The sequence below is a fragment of the Mercenaria mercenaria genome, chromosome 2 (assembly GCF_021730395.1).
Source record: "Mercenaria mercenaria strain notata chromosome 2, MADL_Memer_1, whole genome shotgun sequence".
Classification (NCBI taxonomy): Eukaryota; Metazoa; Mollusca; class Bivalvia; order Venerida; family Veneridae; genus Mercenaria; species Mercenaria mercenaria.
The window spans coordinates 108,947,854-108,971,498 of NC_069362.1; the positions used below are offsets into that span (position 1 = coordinate 108,947,854).

Consider the following 23,645-nt stretch of genomic DNA (forward strand, 5'->3'; position numbering starts at 1 on the left):
TATCTAAAAGAATGTAACATGCAGCATGCACAACTAGGGTTGGTACTGATCACTTGTGTGAAGTTTCATTAAATTGTGTGTAAGGGTTTGGTAGATTAGGCACACACAAGATTGCATATGCAGACTGTATGTACATAGTATGTTAACAAGAAACAAAGTCCCATAACTCTGCAATTTTTGTCACTGAAAGAACCTAACATGCCCCATGCACAACTACTGTTGTTACTGATCACTTGTGTGAAGTTTCATTAAATTGTGTCAAGGGGATGAGGAGAGATGGTGCGCACATGATTGTGTCTATGTATAAAGTATACTAACAAAAAAAAACAAAGTCCCATAACTCTGCAAATTTTTTTTCTAAAAGAACCTAACATGCCCCATGCACAACTACTGTTGGTACTGATCACATGTGTGAAGTTTCATTAAATTGTGTCAAGGGGATGAGGAGAGATGGTGTGCACAAGATTGTGTCTATGTATATAGTATAGTAACAAAAAAACAAAGTCCCATAACTCTACAAATTTTTTTTTCTAACATAACCTAACATGCCCCATGCACAACTACTGTTGGTACTGATCACTTGTGTGAAGTTTCATTAAATTCTGTCAAGGGGATAAGGAGAGATGGTGCGCACCAGATTGCGTCTATGGACAGACGGACAGATGGACGGATGGACAGACAACCTGAAACCAGTATACCCCCCCTTACAACTTTGTTGTCGGTGGGTACAATTACAGTAAGATATAAGCAACAGTAACAAAGATATGACAGAAATACAAAGGTTGCCGAAAAACTTTAACCTTAAAAATAATCTAAGTATAAGACTTTGGTGACCTTGACCTTGGGTATAATGGGCTCAGCCCATGCACATACATTGTTTGTATACTGTACAATGTTAATGTGAAGTTACAGTAAGATATAAGCAATAGTAACAAAGATATGACAGAAAAGCAAAGGTTGCCGAAAAACTTTAACCAAGAAGGGTCACGCCGACGCCGACATGAGTAGTATAGTCCCCCTATTCTCCGAATAGTGGAGTAAAAAGGTGGATAATTCATGAAATGTTCATGTGAGAGTTATGTCCCTTGTGCCATTTGATGTGGGTGATAATGCAGGATAACATTTTTAAGTTTGAAACAAATCCATCAAGGAATTATGGAGATAAGGAGAAAGTGCATCAAAACATTAACAAAGGTGCGGAAGCGGAGGGACGCCTGGTCAAGAAGCTCTCCATATTTCGTATAGTCAAGCTAAAAATAAGAATTGTGAAAATCATTTATAAATCAATCTGAATACTTTTATTTGAATTGAAAAATAGCCTTAATTCTGCTCAAATTTAGGATTTCATCCCACGAAACAACAAGTGCATAATTCTCAATGAAAATCTATCAATTTTAAAGTAGTTTTGCACATTCAAATCAAAATTTTTTCTACAACCTGGAATTTGATTAAACTCTGTTTTTTTTTTTAAACTTTGGAATATACTAAGAAAATTCAGCAAATAACAAAGATAGGGTTGTGTGCTTGACAATTTGTTAGACTGATTCGAAAAATTTGGGCCTCAGGTATTTTTTCATAATGGGAGTCTATGGGGAAATCATAACTTTCATAACATTTTCACGAATAGAAATGTTCTACAACGTAGATTTTAATGAACTTTCTCACAGTTGTAAATGAACGTACAGCCTATAATGTGGTGCAATAAAATGTGTAGATCCATGTGCTTATTAGATTAAAGTCGACTGCCTATTTCAAGCCAGCTTTAAGACATCATATTGAATTACTTAGAGCGGCAGATGTTTTTATAATATATTTTAACTTTAGATAGTAACAGTGCCATTTTAATAATAATAAATTTACATACAGGTTGATATTAATTCATAAAATGATTTTCATTTCGGTACTCCGATTCCAGGCTATATTTTATGTTTTCCGGATAAATGACCTGACGCCATCACTTCTGGTTTATCAAAAATGCAGAGCTAACTGAATTTTTTTTTTATTACATATGCTTTATATATAAATGACATAAACTTGTCCTATGTAAAATTTAAAACACTGTCATTCAAGAACTTTAAATGCAATAACATATTACAAATAACAAACACTAAATATGAAATTTGAATGCACTAATATGGGACAAATAGTTTCAGACTCCATCGAAGCTTAACCAAGTTTTCATCCGAGTATGTAATACCAATGACTTCTGGCACATGAGCACACACTAATGAAGTTTACTTAATAAAGATATCATTTTAATGGCAAATTCAAGTACAAAATACTCACAATGTCAGTTAACTCTTCTTTGTAAAGTGTTAAGATCTGGCTAATAACTTCTACAGCAGTGACGTTTGCATTACCATCACATTCATCTGTTATAAATTCACTGGAAGCAAATATCTAGGTGTAAGTTATAGCTATACACATGCTGTGAAACTTTAAACAAGAGTGCAGAGATTGCCCTAGGATGCTCACCTGAGTAACAAACTAGAACAGTGTAAACATGTTTCACCTAGTGGTTTCATGGAGAAAAATATTCTAACCAATTTTTATAACATTGGACCAAAAATGTGGCCTCTTGATGGTACACAAGTGTTTTTTTTGATCTGACTTAATTTTTCACCCCACATGACCCAGATTCAAACTTGTCCAACATTATATAAAAACGAACATACTGACAAAGTTTCAGGAAGATTGAAGCAAATAGTGGCCTGTAGCGTACATAAAAACTTTTCCTTTGATTTCACTTAGTGACCTAGTTTCTGACCGCAAGAGTCAAAGAGACACTGATGGTTGGCTGCAATAGGGATCATCTACTTTGCATGTCCGATCATCTTATGAAGTTTCAACATTCTAGGCCCTGTGGTTCTTAAGTAATGAATTGGAAACAGTTTTCCATGTCCAGACCCCTGTGGCCATGACCGTTGATTGAGTGGCCCCAAAATCAATAGAGGTCATCTTCTCTGCATGTCCAATCACCCTATGCAGTTTGAAGGTTGTAGGTCAAATGGGTCTTATTGACCGGAAATGGAGTTCCATGTTCTGTCCGCTGCAGCCTTGACCTTTAACAGAGTGATCCCAAACTCAATGGGGTCATCTATTCTGCAAGTCCAATCATCCTATGAAGTTTCAACATTCTGGGCTAGGTGGTTCTCAAGTAACTGACCTGAAATGTGTTTCCATGTTCAGGCCCCTGTGACCTTGACCTTGAATAGAGTGACTCTAAATCAATAAAGGTCATCTACTCTGCATGTCCAATCACCCTATGAAGTTTCAACATTCTGGGTCAAACGCTTCTCGAGTTATTGATCAGAAATGGTTTTCCATGTTCAAGCTCAGTGACTTTGACCTTTAACAGAATGACCCCAAAATAAATAGAGATCATCTACTTGGCATGACCAACCATCCTATGAAATTTTATCATTCTGTGTCAAGTGGTTCTCAATTTATTGATCACAAATGGTTTTTTATGTTCTGGCCACTGTGACCTTGACCTTTGATGAAGTGACCCAAAATTAATAGGGGTCATCTACTCTGCATGGCCAATCATCCTATGAAGTATCAACAATCTGAGTCAACATTTCTCATGTTATCAACCAGAAATGGTTTTTCCATGTTTAGCATACCTGTCAAGTTTCCAAAATATGAAAGAGTGAGATTTGTGCGAGTCGCAGCGCGTGACAAATGGAGGTGGGTGCTGGAGGGGTCTTTCCCTCCCTCTGGTGTGGGGGTTTGGGGGATTGTTCCCTCCCCCCAAGAATTTTTTTTTAAAGTATATATGAAAATATGCATTCTGGTGCTTTCTGAGATCATTAATATGAATTCTTGTCCACTCTTTTTTGCCTTGCTTTAACACAGTCTATATGGAAAACACATCTGACCTGATTTTTTTGGGTTTTTTTATTTCATGATGGATCTACAAGAAACTTTATTTTTCTAAAAAACAAATAAAATTAATAATGCAAATTTTATAACTGATTTTGTCAGTAAAACTGTTTTGAGTTTTTATTACAGCTGTGATATCTATGGACCTAAATGTTTAATACAAACATCTACATATTCTACTTTCGATTTGAAATGTACTTTCAGTTTGAACCTGCACCGGAAAAACGGTTGTGCATACAACTTACTTCCTGCATAGCTTGCAGAAAGCAAAACTAGGTACATTGTTTGCTTTTCTAAGCCAAGGAAATTCCAGTTCCCACGCATTGTTTTATTTTGATGAATAATTCTTTTTTTTGGCATCTTCATGTTTTATTAGTGTCGGTCAAGGTCAAGTGCGCGAATGGTTCTAATACTTTTCCGACAATGCAACGTCCACGAATAGCATAAATAGTAACCTGAGTCAGTCAATATCGATGATTTGCGTAATTGGCTCGTAGTCATACGGAAATTAACGCATCAATTTGATTGGTACAATCTTTCTCGGGAAGCTTCGGTTAAAGCAAAAACTGGCCAGAACCAGTTTCGGCAGGTCTGTTATGTAATCAGTACATTAAAAATGACACTTGACATGTGTTTTCTGTTTATTGTTGTCTCATCCTGTCTTAAAATAACGATGCCAGATGGCAAATTAGAGAAAATAAGTGGTCCACATTTTTTTTGTCTGATTTTTTTAGAAAGCATGAGAAAATGCTCCAAATTCGTTAAATCATGATCAAACCTTGAATTGAGAAGTGAGAATCATGATTTAAGGGACAGACTTGACAGGTATGTGTTTAGGACCCTGTGACCTTGACCTTTAACAGAGTGACCATAAAATAAATAGGGGTCATCAACTTTGCATGACCAATCATCCTGTGAAGTTTCCAATCATCCTGAGAAGTTTTAACATTATAGGTCAAGTGGTTCTCAAGTTATCAGAAATAGCTTTCCATGTTCAGGCCACTGTAATTTTGACCTTTGATGGAATGACCCCAAAACTTTATAAGCCCTTCCACCCTATGAAGTTTGAAGGGTCTAGGTCAAATGGTTCTCCAGATATTGATTGGAAATGAAATGTGACGGACGGACAGTGCAAAAAAACAGTATGTCTCCCCCCACATATCCCACATGATATTTCAATATCATACACATACAATTTATCATACAATTTAGGCAATATTTTTGCTTATAATTTCCATAGTCCTTGACTGCTTTTAATAATGTAAACATTGACGAAGACAAGAAAACAAGTTATAATGGCTAGTTGCAGTTTAGATTTCCACTTCTAAAACTGTACAAATTTACACTGAACTTTTATATTAATGTATTTTGCTAATTTCAAACAAAACTGATACATTTCTCTAACTCTGAGTCATAATAAGCACAAATTTAGTATCACAAAAATACTAATATGAAATATCTTTATACTTGATAAACAAGAGGGCCATGATGGCCCTTAAATGCTCATTTTACTCATATGTGTACATGATTGCTTGGTAAGCTCTAGGCTTTAATCTTTAAGACAATATGACAAATGACTCCATGGCTGGGGTCAATTGGCCCACGGGGCATAGATTCAATAAATTTGACCAATGATGACTATATAATGATATATGCCAAATATCATATATCATAATTATGATAAAGCAGAAAAAGCTATTTATTTTACGCAGAGCTAGTAAAGTAGGTATCAAAACAGCTGATAAATATACTGACCTAATATTTTCTAAATGAATCTCCAACGAAAGTTCATGAGCTGATAAATATACTGACCTAATATTTTCAAAATGAAGTTCCAACGAAAGTTCATGAGCTGATAAAGATACTGACCTAATATTTTGTAAATGAAGCTCGAATGAAAGTTCATGAGATATGTCCCGTTTGCCTCCAGTTATTTGTTGACAAGTTGGATTTAATGATGCAAAGACAATATTGTCACAATTCGTTCCTCTGCAATATCTCTGTGACCCATTGTAGCACTGATTGGTTAACATTAGGAACACATTTCGCACGAGCTTTAAAAAGTTTTCCTTGATCAGATCAATTGCTGCTGTAGTGTCACACGTATCTAAGGCAACTCTGACTGTGGTTACAACTATCAGATTTATACGTTGATCAACAGGAGGTTTAATATCTGCAATAGCAAAAAATCATAAAACATTCACTGGTTGAAATAAATGAACATCTTTTTTATATCTACACCTTCTAGCATATCAAGGGTAGAACACTGTGGTAACTCCTATTAAAAGAAGTACTTGTATCAGTACTGCCTTCAACCCTGGATATATAAACTGGTGGCCGGCATTTGCTTAATAAACAGACTAATCATGAAAACTACTGCATTAAGTTCCATTGCAATTAAACTGGACAAAAATGAGAAATATAATATAACCCATACCATGCTAAATTTCTGTTAGAACTTGTCCATCTTGCAATTCCTACAGCCCCATTAACTGCTTAAAGGGCTACTTACCATGTTTAAAGGGCTACTTACCGAAAAGGTACTGATCGAATGGCAAACAGTGTAGATCTTGATCAGACTGCATGGATGTGCAGGCTGATCATGATCTATGCTTATCACAAAGGCAGAATCAATTTTGTCCAGCATGATAATAATTAAAAAGGATACAATATCATATTGTTGTTTACAGTTCTTGTTTTATACTTATTTCTGAACCCCTTGTAATTGTATTACGTAAGTATAAATAGAACAAATTTCCTTTGATATTAAGTCCCATCCAATTCCCATTATAAAAGTCAGAATTACTGTTCTTAAAAATATTAAAAAGTGAAAATTTCAATTTAAACAACCCTATATCACTCAACTGTCTCAAGTGGGTACTTAATTTCTGAGTAGAGAACCTTTACACAGTGCTATATGCCAAACAACTAACCTCTATGCCTTGGGGTTTTAGACAGGAATATTTTCTATAGCTTTCCTACATAGGTCTATGTAAAATAAGTTACTATAGTGGGCTGCGCCAATTTTGACCCTAGGTGAGAACTCAGTAGGGAAGCCCTAGACAATCTGCTACATATCAAACATCTATGCTCTGGGTCTTGCAACTTCAGGCAAGAAGATCTTTGATGTTTTTCTTATATGCCTCTGTAAAGCCAGTGACCTAGGGCAGAGACAATTTTAAATCCAGAAGCCTGATTTGAACAAATCTGGTAAAAGACCACTGCACAAAGCAACATGCCAAAGAAACATACAAATGAAATAGAGAAAGCTCTACCCAAGGATCAAACAGACTAAGTTTAGAAAAAAATAACTTCATACACTTGAATAAATGAATGCTGTTCCAAGGACCCTTAAAATGAGTAAAGTAGAATCATATAAACAAACTAGAAGATGCTACTGTAGATTGCTGACCAGTCATAATCGGAAATCGATTGTTGGTTGTACTGATTTAGAAAGCGCATGTCTCCCTAAATAGTAATAGGCAAGAAGTCAATTGGGGACAGGAGCAAAAGTCCAAGAGACACCAATGGTTGGCTGCAATAGGGATCATCTACTCAGCATGTCCAATAATTCCAAGAAGGTTCAACATTCTGGGCCAAGTGAATCTCAAGTTATTGATCAGAAAGAGTTTTCCATGTTAGGCCCCTGTGACACTATCCTTCACTCAAGTGACCAAAAAAACCAATTGGGGCCATCAACTGTAGAAGTCCCTATATATCACTCTATGAAGTTTTCAAGTTATTGATCAGAAATGGTTTTCCAATTTCTGACCCCTGTGACCTTGAACTTTGATCAAGTGACCAAAAAATCAATAGGTTTTCTACTCCACATTTCCAATCATCCTATGAAGTTTCAACTTAACTTTTTGGCCAGAATTCCAAAATTTCATCCATGGTATTACATGATTTCACAGTATTACATTCAAATCTGATCCAAAAGGAAAACCCTTATCTTGAATCCTTTATAATATAAAGCAAATTTAAGATTTTCTTGTATGTACACAATGCTGCATTATGTTATAAGCAGATTTAAAAATCTACTTTGTTAATGAACATTATATGACTTCCTGTTTCATTTTATCAATCGCTGGGCTTCTGTGGCAAAGTGGGTGTTGACGTTCCAAATGGGCTGAAGCCATCCAAATGATTAATTGAAGGAGATCAAATGGTTCTACCCTGGTGTTCATACATAAATCAACACAGTCCAAGGCACTACAGGGACCTTTGTCTACCACCAAGAGTTTTATTATTACCAAAATTATAGCAATTATTCCACCAACATTCCCTTACCAAGAAAATTGCATGAACCTGATCCAGACTGAGAATTAGTTTTTCCGAAAGGACACTGCTTGCAGCTGTTTGGATTCTGTCCCTTTTTATCATTGTACTGTCCTTTTGGACAGATCTCACAATCACCAATATCTGTTCTGTAACCATATCCAGCAGCACAAGCCTCTGAAAAAAGTTAAAACTACATTGTCATTTTCAGTTTAGAAAGACTCACACAGTTTTTCTTCTCTTCATTTTTTAGCTGTGATTTTTAAATTTTTGTATGGTGGTTGTGGTTAGCTGAAGATGTAGTAACTGGCAACAAACAGTGAAAATGAACAGTGTTTTTTTTGTATCATGCAAGTACTTGTAACTAAGGATATGATGCTATTGATGGAAGTTAAAATTTTTAAGCAGCCTTGGCTATTCCAAAGGTCAACACATAATAATTTCCCAGATCCACAGTCAAAACATCATTATCCCCTACGTTCACATATCAAACTTCTCTAGGGCCAAGCCGACGCCAACACTGGGGTGAGTAGGAGAGCTCTTCGTATACTTTGTATAGTCAAGCTAAAAAATGGAAAAAAGTTCCAAAATTATTCTTCAAGACACAGTTATGGTTCTTTTTGCTCTGAAATTCAACTGACTATATCCTGTTTCATTATATTTCCTTCAACAATTCTAAAGTTATTGTAAAAAAAGTTATGTTCAAAAAGGGAGATAATTTGAAAATTATTCAAGACAGAGTTATGGTTCTTAAACTTTGCATTGTCCTAGCGTCATCTGCCACTATATTTCCTACAGTGGTTATCCTCCAGATAAAATTAGAAACAAGAAGAGAGTTTAAAAAAAAAAACAAGCAAATTCGATGAATTGGAATCCCCGCCGAAAGGGTTTGAATTGAGGAACGGCAAAAAAATATATCCAGCAAAAAGTTAAGAATGTTACCAAGAAGCAAATAATTCCATTAGTCAAAATCAAATTAAAAGAAAATGAATGGTTTGTTTGGGTGGGGTGAGGATACAACAGTTTTCATGTTGATTATAAATATTGATAGAAAACGAAAAATGAAAAAAAAAAAAAAAAAAAAAAAAAAAAAAAATGGGGGGGGGGGGGGGGGGGGGGGGGGGGGGGGGGGGGGGGGGGGTGGGGGGGGGGGGTGGGGTGAGCAGGTGACAGGTGGGTGACCAGGTGTAGGTACACAACATCACATGTTTATAATAAATGTTCATGGAAAAGAATGGAAGAAGTTTAATGAAATTCTTCCAATTGGTTGGTTTGTTATGTACAGATCTGTGGATTTTTAAACAATTAAAGGGCAATAACTATATGGAAAATTGACCAATCGAAAAAAAAACTTGAAGGGCATTGTCGCAGTATCTTGGTTCATGTCTACTTCAAGTTTGATGAAATTCTACCTGCTAGTTACTGAGAAATGGCTGCAGACGGACATTTTTCATTAAATCAAGGGCAATAACTCTGAGGGAAATGGACCTATCAAAAAAAAAACTTGACGGGCATCAGCGCAGTATCTTGGTTCATGTCTATTTCAAATTTGATGAAATTCTACCTGTTAGTTACTGAGCAATGGCTGCAGACGGACATTTTTTATTAAATCAAGGGCAATAACTCTGAGGGAAACTGACCAATCAAACAAAAAACTTGATGGGCATCATCGCAGTATGTTGGTTCATGTTTATTTCAAGTTTCATGAAATTCTACCAAGTAGTTACTGAGAAATGGCTGCGGACGGACGGACTGACGGACGGACAACGCCATTTCAATACCCCCCTCCCGATTTCATCAGCGGGGGATAAAAATTAATGAAGTTCTGCTGTTTCCGTTTTTTTTTGCTCTGAAATTCCCCTCAATGTCATCTATAATTATAGTGTGTATCATTATCTTCCCTCCAGCAGTTTCAAAATTATAATCTTGGCAAAAGGGAAGTATATAAAATCATGAATGCTTAAAATACTATACAAAATTGAGCTAAAATCAACCCTTATGTGAGTTTTGATGAATACAGAGGCGTAAGTTTAGTGATATTCAAAAAGCTTGCTATAAACTTTTAACCAGCACAATTACAAAATTAAATTTTGACGTAAGTGACCTTGGCCTTTGAGGTACCTGGCCCTTGACTAAAAGATGTCTACGCCTTGCCAAGATCAATTCTTAAGTGAGGTTTGATGATAAGAGAGACACAAGTATAGTAAAATTTCAGATGTTAACTGGCACTTAAACAACCTAACCCATTACTATCAGATGTCTGGCCCTTGACAAATCAAACCTTTAGAAAAGGTTTTTAGTTGCTAGGCAACCAGGTAACATGAAAACGTGTTTTTTTTTAGTTTGTTTTGCTGGAAATCAGTTGGATAATTTCTCTCTGATACATGTATATGTTATTGTTCAAACCAGATTTTCAAAATAAATGTGAATCACACCTGAGATAAGCAAATTTCTTCCTTAATAATTAAGAAGATAGTACGTACTTATACACATTTCTTCAGAGTCAGTACCATTCCTTTGAGTTGTTCCTTGATTTGGACAATCTGTGCAGCTCGCCTGCATCTCCCGGTCACTGTATGTCCCTATTTCGCAATCGAAACATTCAACAATCTTGTCGGCCGAAACTTTAAAGTACTTGCCTGGTGGACATTTGTCTGAAAAAAATAATTACACATACAAACAAGAGACAGCGTATATCCTGTATCCTGTCAACAAGCTGTGTAACAATATTTTTTTTGTCGACTAACCTTTACTTCCATGCTATAATCGACACATTTTGTACATTAACAAAGCTACTTACAGTGCAGACTGAAAGGTCATCATGTTTTGTTCATAAAATGCACAATAAAACTGTATTTTGACTGAAACACAAAAGCTCATTTATACAGATTATGAACTGGTTTTGACCAGAAACACAAACAAGAACCGTCTGCAAGACAGCCAATGCTCGACTACTCAAATTGTTGTCCCAGAAGTAAGAATATTACCCTATATGTTAAAATGTCCATAGATTTCAATCCAGTATCTACATCAGTTTTGGAGATAGCACTTGCAAGCAAAACTTTAACCAGGATTTCCTTAGTACAAAAGGGGACATAATTTAGCCAAAATGCATGTCAGAGTTATTGGACTTCATGCTATCACCTTGTTTTATTGTCCCAAAGACACTTATGAAGTTTCAATTCAACATCTCCAGTAGTTTTGAAGATAGTAACTTCCATATGAAATTTCAACCAGGATTTTCAAAAAGGGGCATAATATGGTCAAAATACATGTTAGAGTTATGGGCTTTGACCCAGTGAGGCTGGTAATTGACCTATAAATAAGATTCAAAGCTATATGCCTTTAAATTTAAATGATAGCCATATGTACTTGCATACAAAACTTTAACCCAGGTGTGACACTGACTCCTGGATGTGTATAATAGCTAAACTATTCTTTGAATGGTCCAGCTAAACAAAATCTTTCTGTTCCATCCTTTCAAAACTCATATCAGATTTCAAGGTCAGAAATTTCTTGAAACTTCAACTTTGACTCAATTTCCTGTTAAATCCTTTATCTTGCACGTAGATTAAATGATCCTACAACAAACTGCTGAGTTACAAATATGTTAATTCCTTTGCTTTACAGTGATTTAACTTAAACCAAGATTTCAATGGTCGTGTCTCACATACAGAGATATCGTTCTTCTAGTCCTGCTTCTCACAACTAACTTAACATCCCTAAACTAAGTAGGAGAATGAAAACAGCAAGAAAACACAGAATTTACTCTTGGAAATGACGTTTATAGCTGGAGCTTCTAATATGACTGCCAGATAAACAAAGAAGAACATCAAGCTCTACATATTCTGTGATGAGAAACGTTTAATACTCGGAACAGTAGTAGTAGTATTATGAACCATTTGGCAATCAGACATTATAATGCTCTCTTACCATTGTGAATGTACCCATTTTATTATCCGGCGGCAAGAAGTGCCTTTGCATGATTGAATACAATAGCAGTAACAAAAATATCATCGCCATCCATAGACAGAAGTTTCTAATACATTTCTGAAAACACTAGCCTCTTCCGAAACATTTTTATAAGAAAATATGTAAGTCGCTAGGAAACCCGGTATCACAATGATTCCCGACAGTCTTCGTTTAACTTACTGACTGCAGTTTTTACACTCTTTTTCTGTGCCAAGCTGTAATATGAAATTGCTAGCCCAAAATGTATTTAAGCTGTTGCGCACAAGTTTTGTCTGTCTCTTTTTTCTTTCTGTCGAATTGTTGGGTTAGATTACCAAAATCAATAAGGATTAATAAGGATATGTATCAGTACAATGTTAAACCCTAAAATTCTAGAATATCATTTTTCTCTCAAATATTTATGTGAAGAAAATATTATAATTCTATGATTGATTGATTTGCGAGGTGAATTTACCTTCTGTTAGTTCGTCGCCTGATTAAAGCTAATGATATGTAGTCCGGCATTTTTTTTTGCTTTGAACTATTATTGACAAAGCCAGATATTTTACAATGTAGTAAAACAAGAGGATCATGAAGGCCCTGTATCGCTCACCTGACCTATTGACCTTAAGATCATCAAGATTAACATTCTGACCAAGTTTCATTAAGATATGGTCATAAATGTGGCCTGTAAAGTGTTAACTAGTTTTTCCTTTGATTTGTCCCTGTGACCTAGTTTTTGACCCCCATATGACCCAGATTCAAACCTGACCTAAAGATCATCAAGATTAACATTCTGACTAAGTTTCATGAAGATACGGAGGTATGCATTGATATAAGGACTTGCACCTGCTAGGTGTCATTTCACAAAAATATATCTTTAAAAACTTTACCTTCAAAAACACTGTTTTGTTTACAAACTCTGCTTGGCATGATACCCATATTGAAACATCACAAGTTACGTGATTGTGCACCGTGTACATGAGTGAGTCCAATTAAACTCTACCTATTCTTTGAAAAGTCAAGCTAAAAACCACTTAATGTTTTGTGCTAGGAACTTACTCTGTGAACATTCAGCCTCAGCTTTACCACCTGGTCCTGCTGTAGTCTTGTCTTTGGGACACATTTGACAAGAGTCTGTGTTACCAACAGACACCTTGAATGTTCCAGTTGGACAAAGGAAACATTGTTTAGTAGTGGAGTTGTATTCCTGACCTGCCTCGCACTCGGCTGAAAGAAAAACCAAATTCTTCAAACTATAAAATTAATCGTTTTTGCAATAATAAAAGTCTGCTTTGTTCAAAGCTGAAACTGGTCAGTGTTGTAGAACAATTTTGAGATATGGCCAACTTGTGATTCCCTTACAGATATATGTCATAATAATACCATTTAAGTATTTATTCTCAGAGTTGCACACTGATAAAGAATAAAACTGAGAAAAATAGAGAAAAACTGATGGCCTTACTTAATGTTACCCTTGTGGTGATAATAAGGTAATCAAATACCATACTTACGGACACAAGCATCCATACTGGATTTTCCAGTTCCAAGAGTTATTTCATCATTTGGACAGTCCAAACAGCTAGTTTCTCCAGAAGAAGGCTGGTATTTGCCAATCTCACATGGTGTACATAATAACTTCTGATCTTTTTGTCTGTATGATCCAGGATCACAAATCACTGAAAATCATATACATTTTCTACATCTGGGACAACAGAATTTAAGAAGTAAAATGACTGCCAGATAAACAAAGAAGAATGTCAAGCTCTGCATATTCTGTGATGAGAAACGTTTAATACTCGGAACAGTATTAGTAGCATTATGAACCACTTGGCAATTAGACGTTATAATGCTCTCTTACAGTTGTGAATGTCAACTCACTGGGAATGACATCTAATGAGAGTGTGCTTGAATATACGAAGTCCTTCCATTTAATGTAAAAAGAGCTTACAGACAAAAATTTTAGCAAAATTTTGAATTGTTGAAAAAGGGGCATAATTTTGCTTTATTATAAGCCTGAATCTTGAAAACATGACATACATGTATGTGGGCAAGAGAAATAGATCAGGGTATTTCCTTGCATTACATATAGACTTTGATGTCATAACAGTGCTTGTACTATGTGACATCATGCTATTTAAATCAGTTTTATCCCTTTCAAAAGACAGGAATTAATGTCTCTGGTGGATGACAAAATAAATGTATATTTTCCCAGCCAGACAGACAAGAAAGGTTAAGAGCTGTACTTAAAGTGTTAGTAAATCCTGGGTTCCATTCAGCTAGGTACTTTTCTAATATGGAGTAACTTGACAAGCCATCAAAGATTCTAATGCAGTTAAAAAGAAAAGAACATTCTGCTTCAACACTTAAAACAAGAGCGCCAAGATGGCCCTTTGTCGCTCACCTGAGAAACACACCATAACAGTGTAAGCTTGTTTGACCTAGTGATTTCATGGAAACAAATATTCTGGACAATTTTCATTAAGACTGGACCAAAAATGTGGTCTCTTAAATTCTAATAAGCATTTTCTTAAATATATCCTGGTGACCTAGTTTTTGATCCAAGATGACCCATATTCAAACTTTACCTAGATTTTATCCAGGCAATCATTCTGACCAAATTTCATAAAGATCAATTGAAAAATACAGTCTCTATCTCATATACAAGGTTTTTATTTCATTTGACCTTGTGATCTACTTTTTGACCCCACCATATTCAAAGTCAACCTAGATTTCATCAAGGCAATCATTCTGAAAAAAATTCATGAAAATCAATTGAAAAATACAGTCTGTATCACATATACACGATTTTTCTTTATTCTGACCTAGTGACCTAGTTTTTGACCCTAGATGACCCATATTCAAATTCAACCTAGATTTTACCAAGGCAATCATTCTGACCAAATTTCATGAAAATCAATAGAAAAATAAAGCCTCTATCTCATACACAAGACTTTTCTATAGTTTGACCTAGTGACCTAGGTTTTGACCTCAGATGACCCATATTCAAACTGAACCTAGATTTCATCAAGGCATTCATTCTGACAAAATTCCCTGAAGATCAGTTGAAAAATACAGCCTCTATCGCATACACAAGGTTTTTCTACAATTTGACCTAGTGACTTAGTTTTTGAACCAAGATGACCCATTTTTAAACGTGGCCTAGATTTCATCAAGGTTTTTATTCTGACCAAAATTCATGAAGATCAATTGAAAAATACAGCCTCTATTGCGTACACAATGTTTTTCTCTGATTTGACCTAGTGACCTTGTTTTTGAACCCAGATGACCCATTTTCAAACTTGTCCTAGATTTTGTCAAGGTTATCACTCTGACCAAAATTCATGAAGTTCAATTGAAAAATACAGCCTTTATCGCATACACAAGCTAAAATTTTACAGACAGACAGACATCAAGCGATCACAAAAACTCACCAAAAATATGGAAAATCTTGGTAGTCTGAATGGTAACTCTGATTAAAAACTTCTTAAAATGCTGCAGAATATGTACACTTTCTATAAAAAGGCCCAAACATTATTGATATGTTTGGAAGAAGTCTGACTGTGGCCCTATTGACAAATTTGTTTTTTCTCAGTCACTCAGTCTTTTTAAATTTAAAAATGCCAACCATTAAGAACTATTTAAGCCATTCTTCACTGTGAATATCAATATCTATAAGACATGAAAAATTCCTAAAAACACATACAGTCAAATCAGAAATAATATTTATGTTTACCAGTGTCACACTGTGTGCTTGATATTGCACCAGTCACGTCACCGGTGGTTGTCTTATCTGCGCAATCAGTACACTCCTGGTTTCCAGGATCACTCTTGTATGTTCCAACTGGACAAACTTCACATTTGGATCCTAGTTTGTATTTTCCTGGTACACAGTTCACTGAAAAAATCATCATAGACATTTATAAAAAGATGAAAAAAGAGTTAACAAAATTAAGTATAAAATTGCAAAACTTTCGAAGACAAATCATACAACCTTAAATAATTTGCTTCTTCCTGTGTCACAACAAACCCTGACAAACACCCTCTAATACTTTAAGGAATCAGGTGTGACATTGTATGAACGACCAAAGTGACATAATTGACTGGGAAGCAAGTTAAATAAGCGTTTATCAAAGGAATTGATTTCGGCATTACAAATATCACATTAATATTTATGCTGAATAAGCTTACATAGATCACACGCTGTTTGTCCTGTGCCGTTTGTTGTGGAACCTGTTGGACACTGTGTGCATTTCATGTTGTTTCCAGTCTGATCCTTGAAGAAGCCCCCTTGACATTCCTTGCAACTTTCTGTTGATCCACTAACAGTATGCTCCTTACCTTCACTACAGAAAACTGAAAAAACAAGAATTAAAAAACATTAAAAACTAACAAATTTTTATGTTCCTTCTTTATTTAGCATGAAATTCAATGGTTTGAACCAAAATGATTACTATGTTGTGTGTATAAGAACTTGTAGATTTCAATTTTTGAACATGAAAAGAATGGGAAGTTTATTCATTCCATGGGATCTCGACCATCAAATCCACAAAAAAATAGCCCACCATGTGTATTAATGATTTTACAAAAAACTGTAAAATTAAAAGTTTTCATCATAGATTTATTATCTCTATATTTGCTGTCTATATTCAACATAATAAATACTCGCACAATTGCTATTAACTATATGAATTACCAGAGAACAATTTACCTTTACTGTAGTAGAGGACAATTTATCTATTTATAGCAGAAGGCAACTAACCTATATTTTATAAAAGGCATCTTATCTATATTATAGTTTAAGGAAAGGTATGTTTAGTACCTATTAGTGATGTTCCGATTGTCACCGACAATCGATTGTTGATCGCTAAACGAGCCAAAGTCGCCGACATCGATTATGAACTTGCATAATCGATTATTTGATGCTTAGGGGAGTTTAAAGCCTATCTGGGAGTTATGCGTCTTTTTAGCAGTATTTCGTCTTTATGCTCATTTCTTTTCCACTCTTCAAAACGGAGGCAAAACATACGATCAAAATAATAATGCAATCAAAGCTATCCAGGGAAGACTATATCACCAGTGTGAAATAACTTTGGATTCTACAAGATATGTGAAGGTGCAACAGTGAAAGAAAATTAAACAAGAGGACCATGATGGTCCTGAATCGCTCACCTCTTCCCACATGACCCAGTTTTGAGTATGACGTCGTTTTTTCTATTATTTGACAATAGTGACCTAGTTTTTGAGCTCATGTGACCCAGTTTTGAACTTGACCTAGATATTATCAAGATAAAAATTCTGACCAATTTTCATGAAGATCCATTGAAAAATATGGTCTCTAAAGAGGTCACAAGGTTTTTCTATTATTTGACCAATGGACCTAGTTTTCGAAGGTACGTGACCCTGTTTTGAATTTTACCTAGATATCATCAAGGTGAACATTCTCACTAATTTTCATGAAGATCTCATGAAAAATATGGCCTCTAGAGAGGTCACAAGGTTTTTCTATTTTTATACCTACTGACCTAGTTTTTGACCGGACGTGACCCAGTTTCGAAACTGATCTAGATATCATCAAGGTGAACATTCAGATCAATTTTCATGAAGATCCATTGAAAAATATGGCCTCTAGAGAGGTCAAAAGATTTAAATAATTTTAGACCTACTGACCTAGTTTTTGACCGCAGTTGACCCAGTTAGATAACATCAAGATGAACATTCAGACCAACTTTCATATAGATCCCATGAAAAGTATGGCCTCTAGAGAAGTCACAAGGTTTTTTTATTATTTGACCTTCTGACCTAGTTTTTTATAGCACGTGACCCAGTTTAAAACTTGACCTAGATATCATCAAGGTGAACATTCTGACCAATTTTTATGGAGAACCATTCACAAGTATGGCCTCTAGAGAGGTCACAAGGTTTTTCTATTTTTAGACCTACTGACCTAGTTTTTGACCGCACATGACCCTGTTTCGAACTTGACCTAGATATCATCAAGATGAATATTCAGACCAATTTTCATACAGATCCAATGAAAAATATGGCCTTTAGAGAGGTCACAAGGTTTTTCTATTATCTGACCTACTGACCTAGTTTTTGACGGCACGTGACCCACTTTCGAACTTGACCTAGATATCATCAAGATGAACATTCAGATTAACATTCATACAGATCCCATGAAAAATATGGCCTCTAGAGAGGTCACAAGGTTTTTCTATTATTTGACCTACTGACCTAGTTTTTGATGGCATGTGACCCACTTTCCAACTTGACCTAGATATCATCAAGGTGAACGTTCTGACCAATTTTCATGAAGATGTCATGAAATATATGGCCTCTAGAGAGGTCACAAGGTTTTTCTATTTTTAGACCTACTGGCCTAGATTTTGATAGCACGTGACCCAGTTTCGAACTTGATCTAGATATCATCAAGATGAACATTCAGACCAAATTTCATACAGATCCCATGAAAAATATGGCCTTTAGAGAGGTCACAAGGTTTTTCTATTATTTGACCTACTGACCTAGTTTTTGAAGGCACGTGACTGAGTTTCGAACTTGACCTAGATATCATCAAGGTGAACGTTCTGACCAATTTTCATGAAGATCTTGTGAAATATATGGCCTCTAGAGAGGTCACAAGGTTTTTCTATTTTTAGACCTACTGACCTAGTTTTTGAAGGCACGTGACCCAGTTTCGAAATTGACCTAGATATCATCAAGGTGAACATTCTGACCAATTTTCATGAAGATCTTTTGAAATATATGGCCTCTAGAGAGGTCACAAGGTTTTTCTATTTTTAGACCTACTGACCTAGTTTTTGACCGCACGTGACCCAGTTTCGAACTTGACCTAGATATCATCAAGATGAACATTCTGACCAACTTTCATAAAGATCCCATGAAAAATGTGACCTCTAGAGTGGTCACAAGCAAAAGTTTACGGACGCATGCACGGACGGACGACGGACACCGCGCGATCACAAAAGCTCACCTTGTCACTTTGTGACAGGTGAGCTAAAAATGGGGAGTGCGGTTTGCTGATTATGCCGTAAAGACAGCAAATAATGATACCCCACCCACTTTCGTAATGTGGGTTGATTTACTTCATGATTTCATTCAGCATTGTGCTTTTAGATTTTTCCAGTATACAGCTATATAGATGTGTAATTTTTTATAAACAAGAAACAGTTATAAATAGAAAATTAGAAATAAAAAATTGGAGGGCATTGAAGTTTGGACCAATAATAATCATTATAATGATATGTACAAATACGTACACAAATAGCATTTTTATTGAGGGGTTTTAGGTCTGTCAGCATGGTCAGTTTCTCAGGGACTCCTGATATTCCTCAGGGACTCCTGATAGTCCCACAGATGTTTGGGTGTAAATAATATAAACATGCCACATTATACCTCAATAAATAAATGATACTTTTTAATTAGCCACATTGATAGATCTACATACAAGGGCTAAAACTTCACACACATCACTCCTGATAAATTGCTAATACACTTAGTCAAGTGAGCTAATGGTTAGTAAGTTTCTGTAGGTGCAGTGTAAAAGTCCGATTATTTTCTGATTAATCGCTCGGAAGGCCTTCCGATTATATCCGATTAATCGATTATCCTTATGCTGTCCGATTATCATCACTAGTACCTATATAACAGTAGAAGGCAACTTACCTGTAATTAGCAGAAGGCAACTTTCATATATTATTGTAGAAGACAACTTACCTATATCACAGTAGAACACAACTTACCTATATTTAGTATAAGGCACCTTACCTATATAAAAGTAGAAGGCAACTTACCTATAATTAGCAGAAGGCAACTTTCATATATTATAGTAGAAGGCAACTTACCTATATCACAGTAGAAGACAACTTACCTATATTTAGTAGAAGGCAACTTACATATATTATAGTAGAAGGCAACTTACCTATATCACAGTAGAAGACAACTTACCTATATTTAGTAGAAGGCAACTTACATATATTATAGTAGAAGGCAGCTTACCTATATCACAGTTGAAAACAACTTACCTATATTTAGTAGAAGGCAACTTACATAATATAGTAGAAGGCAACTTACCTATATCACAGAAGAAGGCAACTTAACTACATTATGTAACTCGCCTATATTATAGAAGAAAACTTACCAACATCACATTCTGTTCGGGCTTCATTTGATGTAAAATCTAAAGGACAGTCTTGGCAGTTAGCGTATCCACTCACAGTCTTGAATGTTCCAAGTGGGCATGGTATGCAGCTATCACTTCCTTGAAGGCCAGGACCACATTCAACTGCCAAAATACATCCATTTTCTTATCATTTATACTTTTAATATGCTTACCATATTTTGGTGTGTATAGGTCGCGGTAATGTATAGTCCGCATCTAATTTTTGCTCTAGAAATGGACGGAAAATTTAAGTTCTAGCGTATTAGTCGCAGTTAATTTTCGGATTTTTTCCCCAGCAATATGTAATATTTACCGGCCATATTGATGCTGCGGACTGAATTATTATCAGAACCTGATTGGTGGAAATCGGACAGTGTTATTTTCGTTCCCAACCGTTTCGTACCAACAGTAGTATCGGTAACAGACTACATCAAAGAAAAGCGGCTTTTTGACACTAATTGGCAGCAGACGGTTTGCGTTTACTTTCTGTAATCATGCAAGTTTAAGTGTGAATTGTTTGCACAGCAATTATAACACCTTTCCGTGTCATGTAATTAATCGCGTTCTTTTGATTCTGAGTAAAAAGATTTAAAAAAATAACAAAATATTTCTTTTTAGATTTTTTTCTTTTGTTTAAAAATCAAAAGTAAAAAATTATCTTTCAAGTTTTTAAATACGCTAAGAATTAGTATAAACAATGTTTGGAATGGAGGACGGATCTGTCCAGATTTTATCCAACCCGGAGTACATGTCAATGGCGTCCAGTAAAACGAAAGTGGAAACAAACGTAATTCAAACTGCAAAAACATCTTTGAATAAAAGTCATTCGTAATTTTAATAGTCTGTATTGGTTATTTACGATATATTGGTTGAAAAGCCGCCGATATTGATATTTTTTATCCATTTTGTTCGTTCGTAACAGATGCACGTAATTTTGCGAGAGCTACAGTCAGAAAATTGGCCCGAAAAAAACAACTCTGCTGGCAATGTTGTCGTATAGGTCGCAGGAACTTTTTCAGGCAGCAAAATGGGTAGAAAAAGTGCGACCTATATGCACCAAAATACGGTATTATTGCTTTTTGTCACTTGTATTCAAACAGTCACTCAACTTTCCATAGTGGAATTTACAAAGCTATTTTCCTTGAAAAACTATGCAAAGGTCTTCTCTTGAATAAAAACTTCTTGCAACTTCTATTCATGTCTTACTGCTTAAACCATCCTTTTGCCAAAAGTATCTTTACTCTAACCCCGATTAAACTTTCCACTATCCTTCTCTGATGCTCCTATCTCCACGCATACAATGTTTACCAGCTTTGCACTGTGAGGCTTATCATAGCATTCTAACATCACAATGCTCTACCAAATTTCCACAATACAATTCTTTACCACACTGCTTCAATGCATTTCTGTACCACATTTCCAAATCTTATTTTTTTTACTATATTCCCCCATTTTCATCAGACTTCCGCAAGTGGTTTTCAAATTGTTATAAAGTAAAACAAATTCACAAACACTCATTAGAATGATATCAGTTAATTTTCTAACTAAAGGGCCTGACTATTTGTTAAAAATTCAGAATTACTTAAACCTAGCAATTTTCTGTAAAATATACAGTCGAACCAGTCTGTAAAGACCACTGTGAGAAATGGAAGATGGTCTTTATTGACAGGTGGTCTCTGAATACAGGTAAATTAACACTATTTACGGTTAAACAGGAAGAGACAATACTAGCCTTTATAAGCAAGTCTTAAAGGGAGACAAAGGTGAAATGTTGGAGGAAAAACTAAAATCTTTTTATTTATTGGATAAACAGTATTTCTCAGATTTTATTGACATGCTTAGTACAAAAGACATTTTCTTAGTTTGAGAACAATTGGTAGAAAGTTACTTAAGGACCATTTGTGTGAAATTATTTCAAAATCAAGCTAGCAATGACACAAGAAGATTTTTAAAGATTCCACTACATACATATAGGGAAAAGTGACCATTCACCCAAGCGGCCATGTTTTTTGATGAATCTGAATAATCTGAACGAATTTGGTAGAAAGTTACAAAAGGACCATTTCTAGGAAATTATTTCAAAATTGGACCAACAGATTCGGAGGAGATGGCGGCACCTATGTGCAATGTAGCGGAACCGTTTGAACAACTTTGGTATAGAACCACCCAAGAACTAGAAGATGCTTTTATAGAAAAGGGCATGTCTCCCCCAATGCATAGTCGTATACGCAAGAAGTCAATAGGGGACAGGAGCGTAAGTCAAAGAGACACTGATGATTGGCTGCAAAAGGGATTACTACTACTTGGCATGTCCAATCATCCCACTAAGTTTCAACATTCTGGGCCTAGTGGTTCTCAAGTTGTGAAATGGAAACAGTTTTCCATGTTCAGGTCCCTGTGACCTTTGATCAAGTGACCCCAAAATCAGTAGGGGTCATCTACTCTGCATGTCCAATCATCCTATTAAGTTTCAACATTCTGGGTCAAGTGGTTCTCAAGTTATTGATTGGAAAGAGTTTTCTATGTTCAGGCCCCTGTGACCTTGACCTTAGCTCAAGTGACCCCAAAACCGGTAAGGGTCATCTACTTTGTAAGTCCTATCATCCTATGAAGTCTGATGGTTCTGGGCCAAATGGTTCTCAAGTTATTGATCGGAAACGGTTTTCCATGTTCTGGTCCCTGAAACCTTTACTTTGATCAATTGACCCAAAAGGCAATAGGGGTCATCTACTTTACATGTTTAATCATCATCATATGAAGTTTCAACATTCTGGGTCAAGTGGTTCTCGAGTTATTGATCAAAAACGATTTTCCATGTTCAGGCCCCTGTGACCTTGACCTTTGATCTACTAACCACAAAAACAATAGGGGTAATCTCCTTTGTAAGCCCTATCACCCTATGAAGTTTGAAGGCTTTAGGTCAAATGGTTCTCCAGTTATTGATCAAAAATGAAGTGTGACGGACAGATGGCCCCTGTGACCTTGACCTTTGATGGAGTGATCCCATAAACTATAGGGGTCATCTATTCTGCAAGTCCTATCATCCAATGAAGTTTGAAGGTTCTAGGTCAAATGGTTCTCAAGTTATTGACCAGAAATGGATTTCCATGTTCTGTCCGCTGCAACCTTGACCTTTAATAGAGTGACCCAAAAATCAATAGGGGTCATCTTCTCTGCATGTCCAATCATCCTATTAAGTTTCAACATTCTGGTTCAAGTGGTTCTCAAGTTACTGACTGGAAATGGCTTTCCAAGTTCAGGCCCCTGTGACCTTGACCTTTAATAAAGTGACCCCAAAATCAATAGGGGCCATCTACTCTGCATGTCCACTCATCCTATGAAGTTT

The 23,645-nt window shown here is 35.7% G+C and overlaps 1 protein-coding gene across 1 annotated transcript in view; it reads right to left on the reverse strand.

Moving 5' to 3' along the window:
• The window catches only part of LOC123564876 (signal peptide, CUB and EGF-like domain-containing protein 1), a 104,452-nt gene that overhangs the window by 37,297 nt on the left and 43,510 nt on the right, over positions 1-23,645 (reverse strand). The window contains exons 10-18 of the mRNA XM_053527738.1: positions 20,279-20,422; positions 16,306-16,470; positions 15,851-16,012; positions 13,629-13,793; positions 13,177-13,344; positions 10,647-10,817; positions 8,176-8,340; positions 5,755-6,058; positions 2,287-2,386 (exon numbers count right to left, since the gene is read on the reverse strand). Of these exons, the coding sequence (XP_053383713.1) occupies positions 2,287-2,386; positions 5,755-6,058; positions 8,176-8,340; positions 10,647-10,817; positions 13,177-13,344; positions 13,629-13,793; positions 15,851-16,012; positions 16,306-16,470; positions 20,279-20,422 (1,544 nt within the window). The remainder of the gene's footprint in view (positions 1-2,286; positions 2,387-5,754; positions 6,059-8,175; positions 8,341-10,646; positions 10,818-13,176; positions 13,345-13,628; positions 13,794-15,850; positions 16,013-16,305; positions 16,471-20,278; positions 20,423-23,645) is intronic.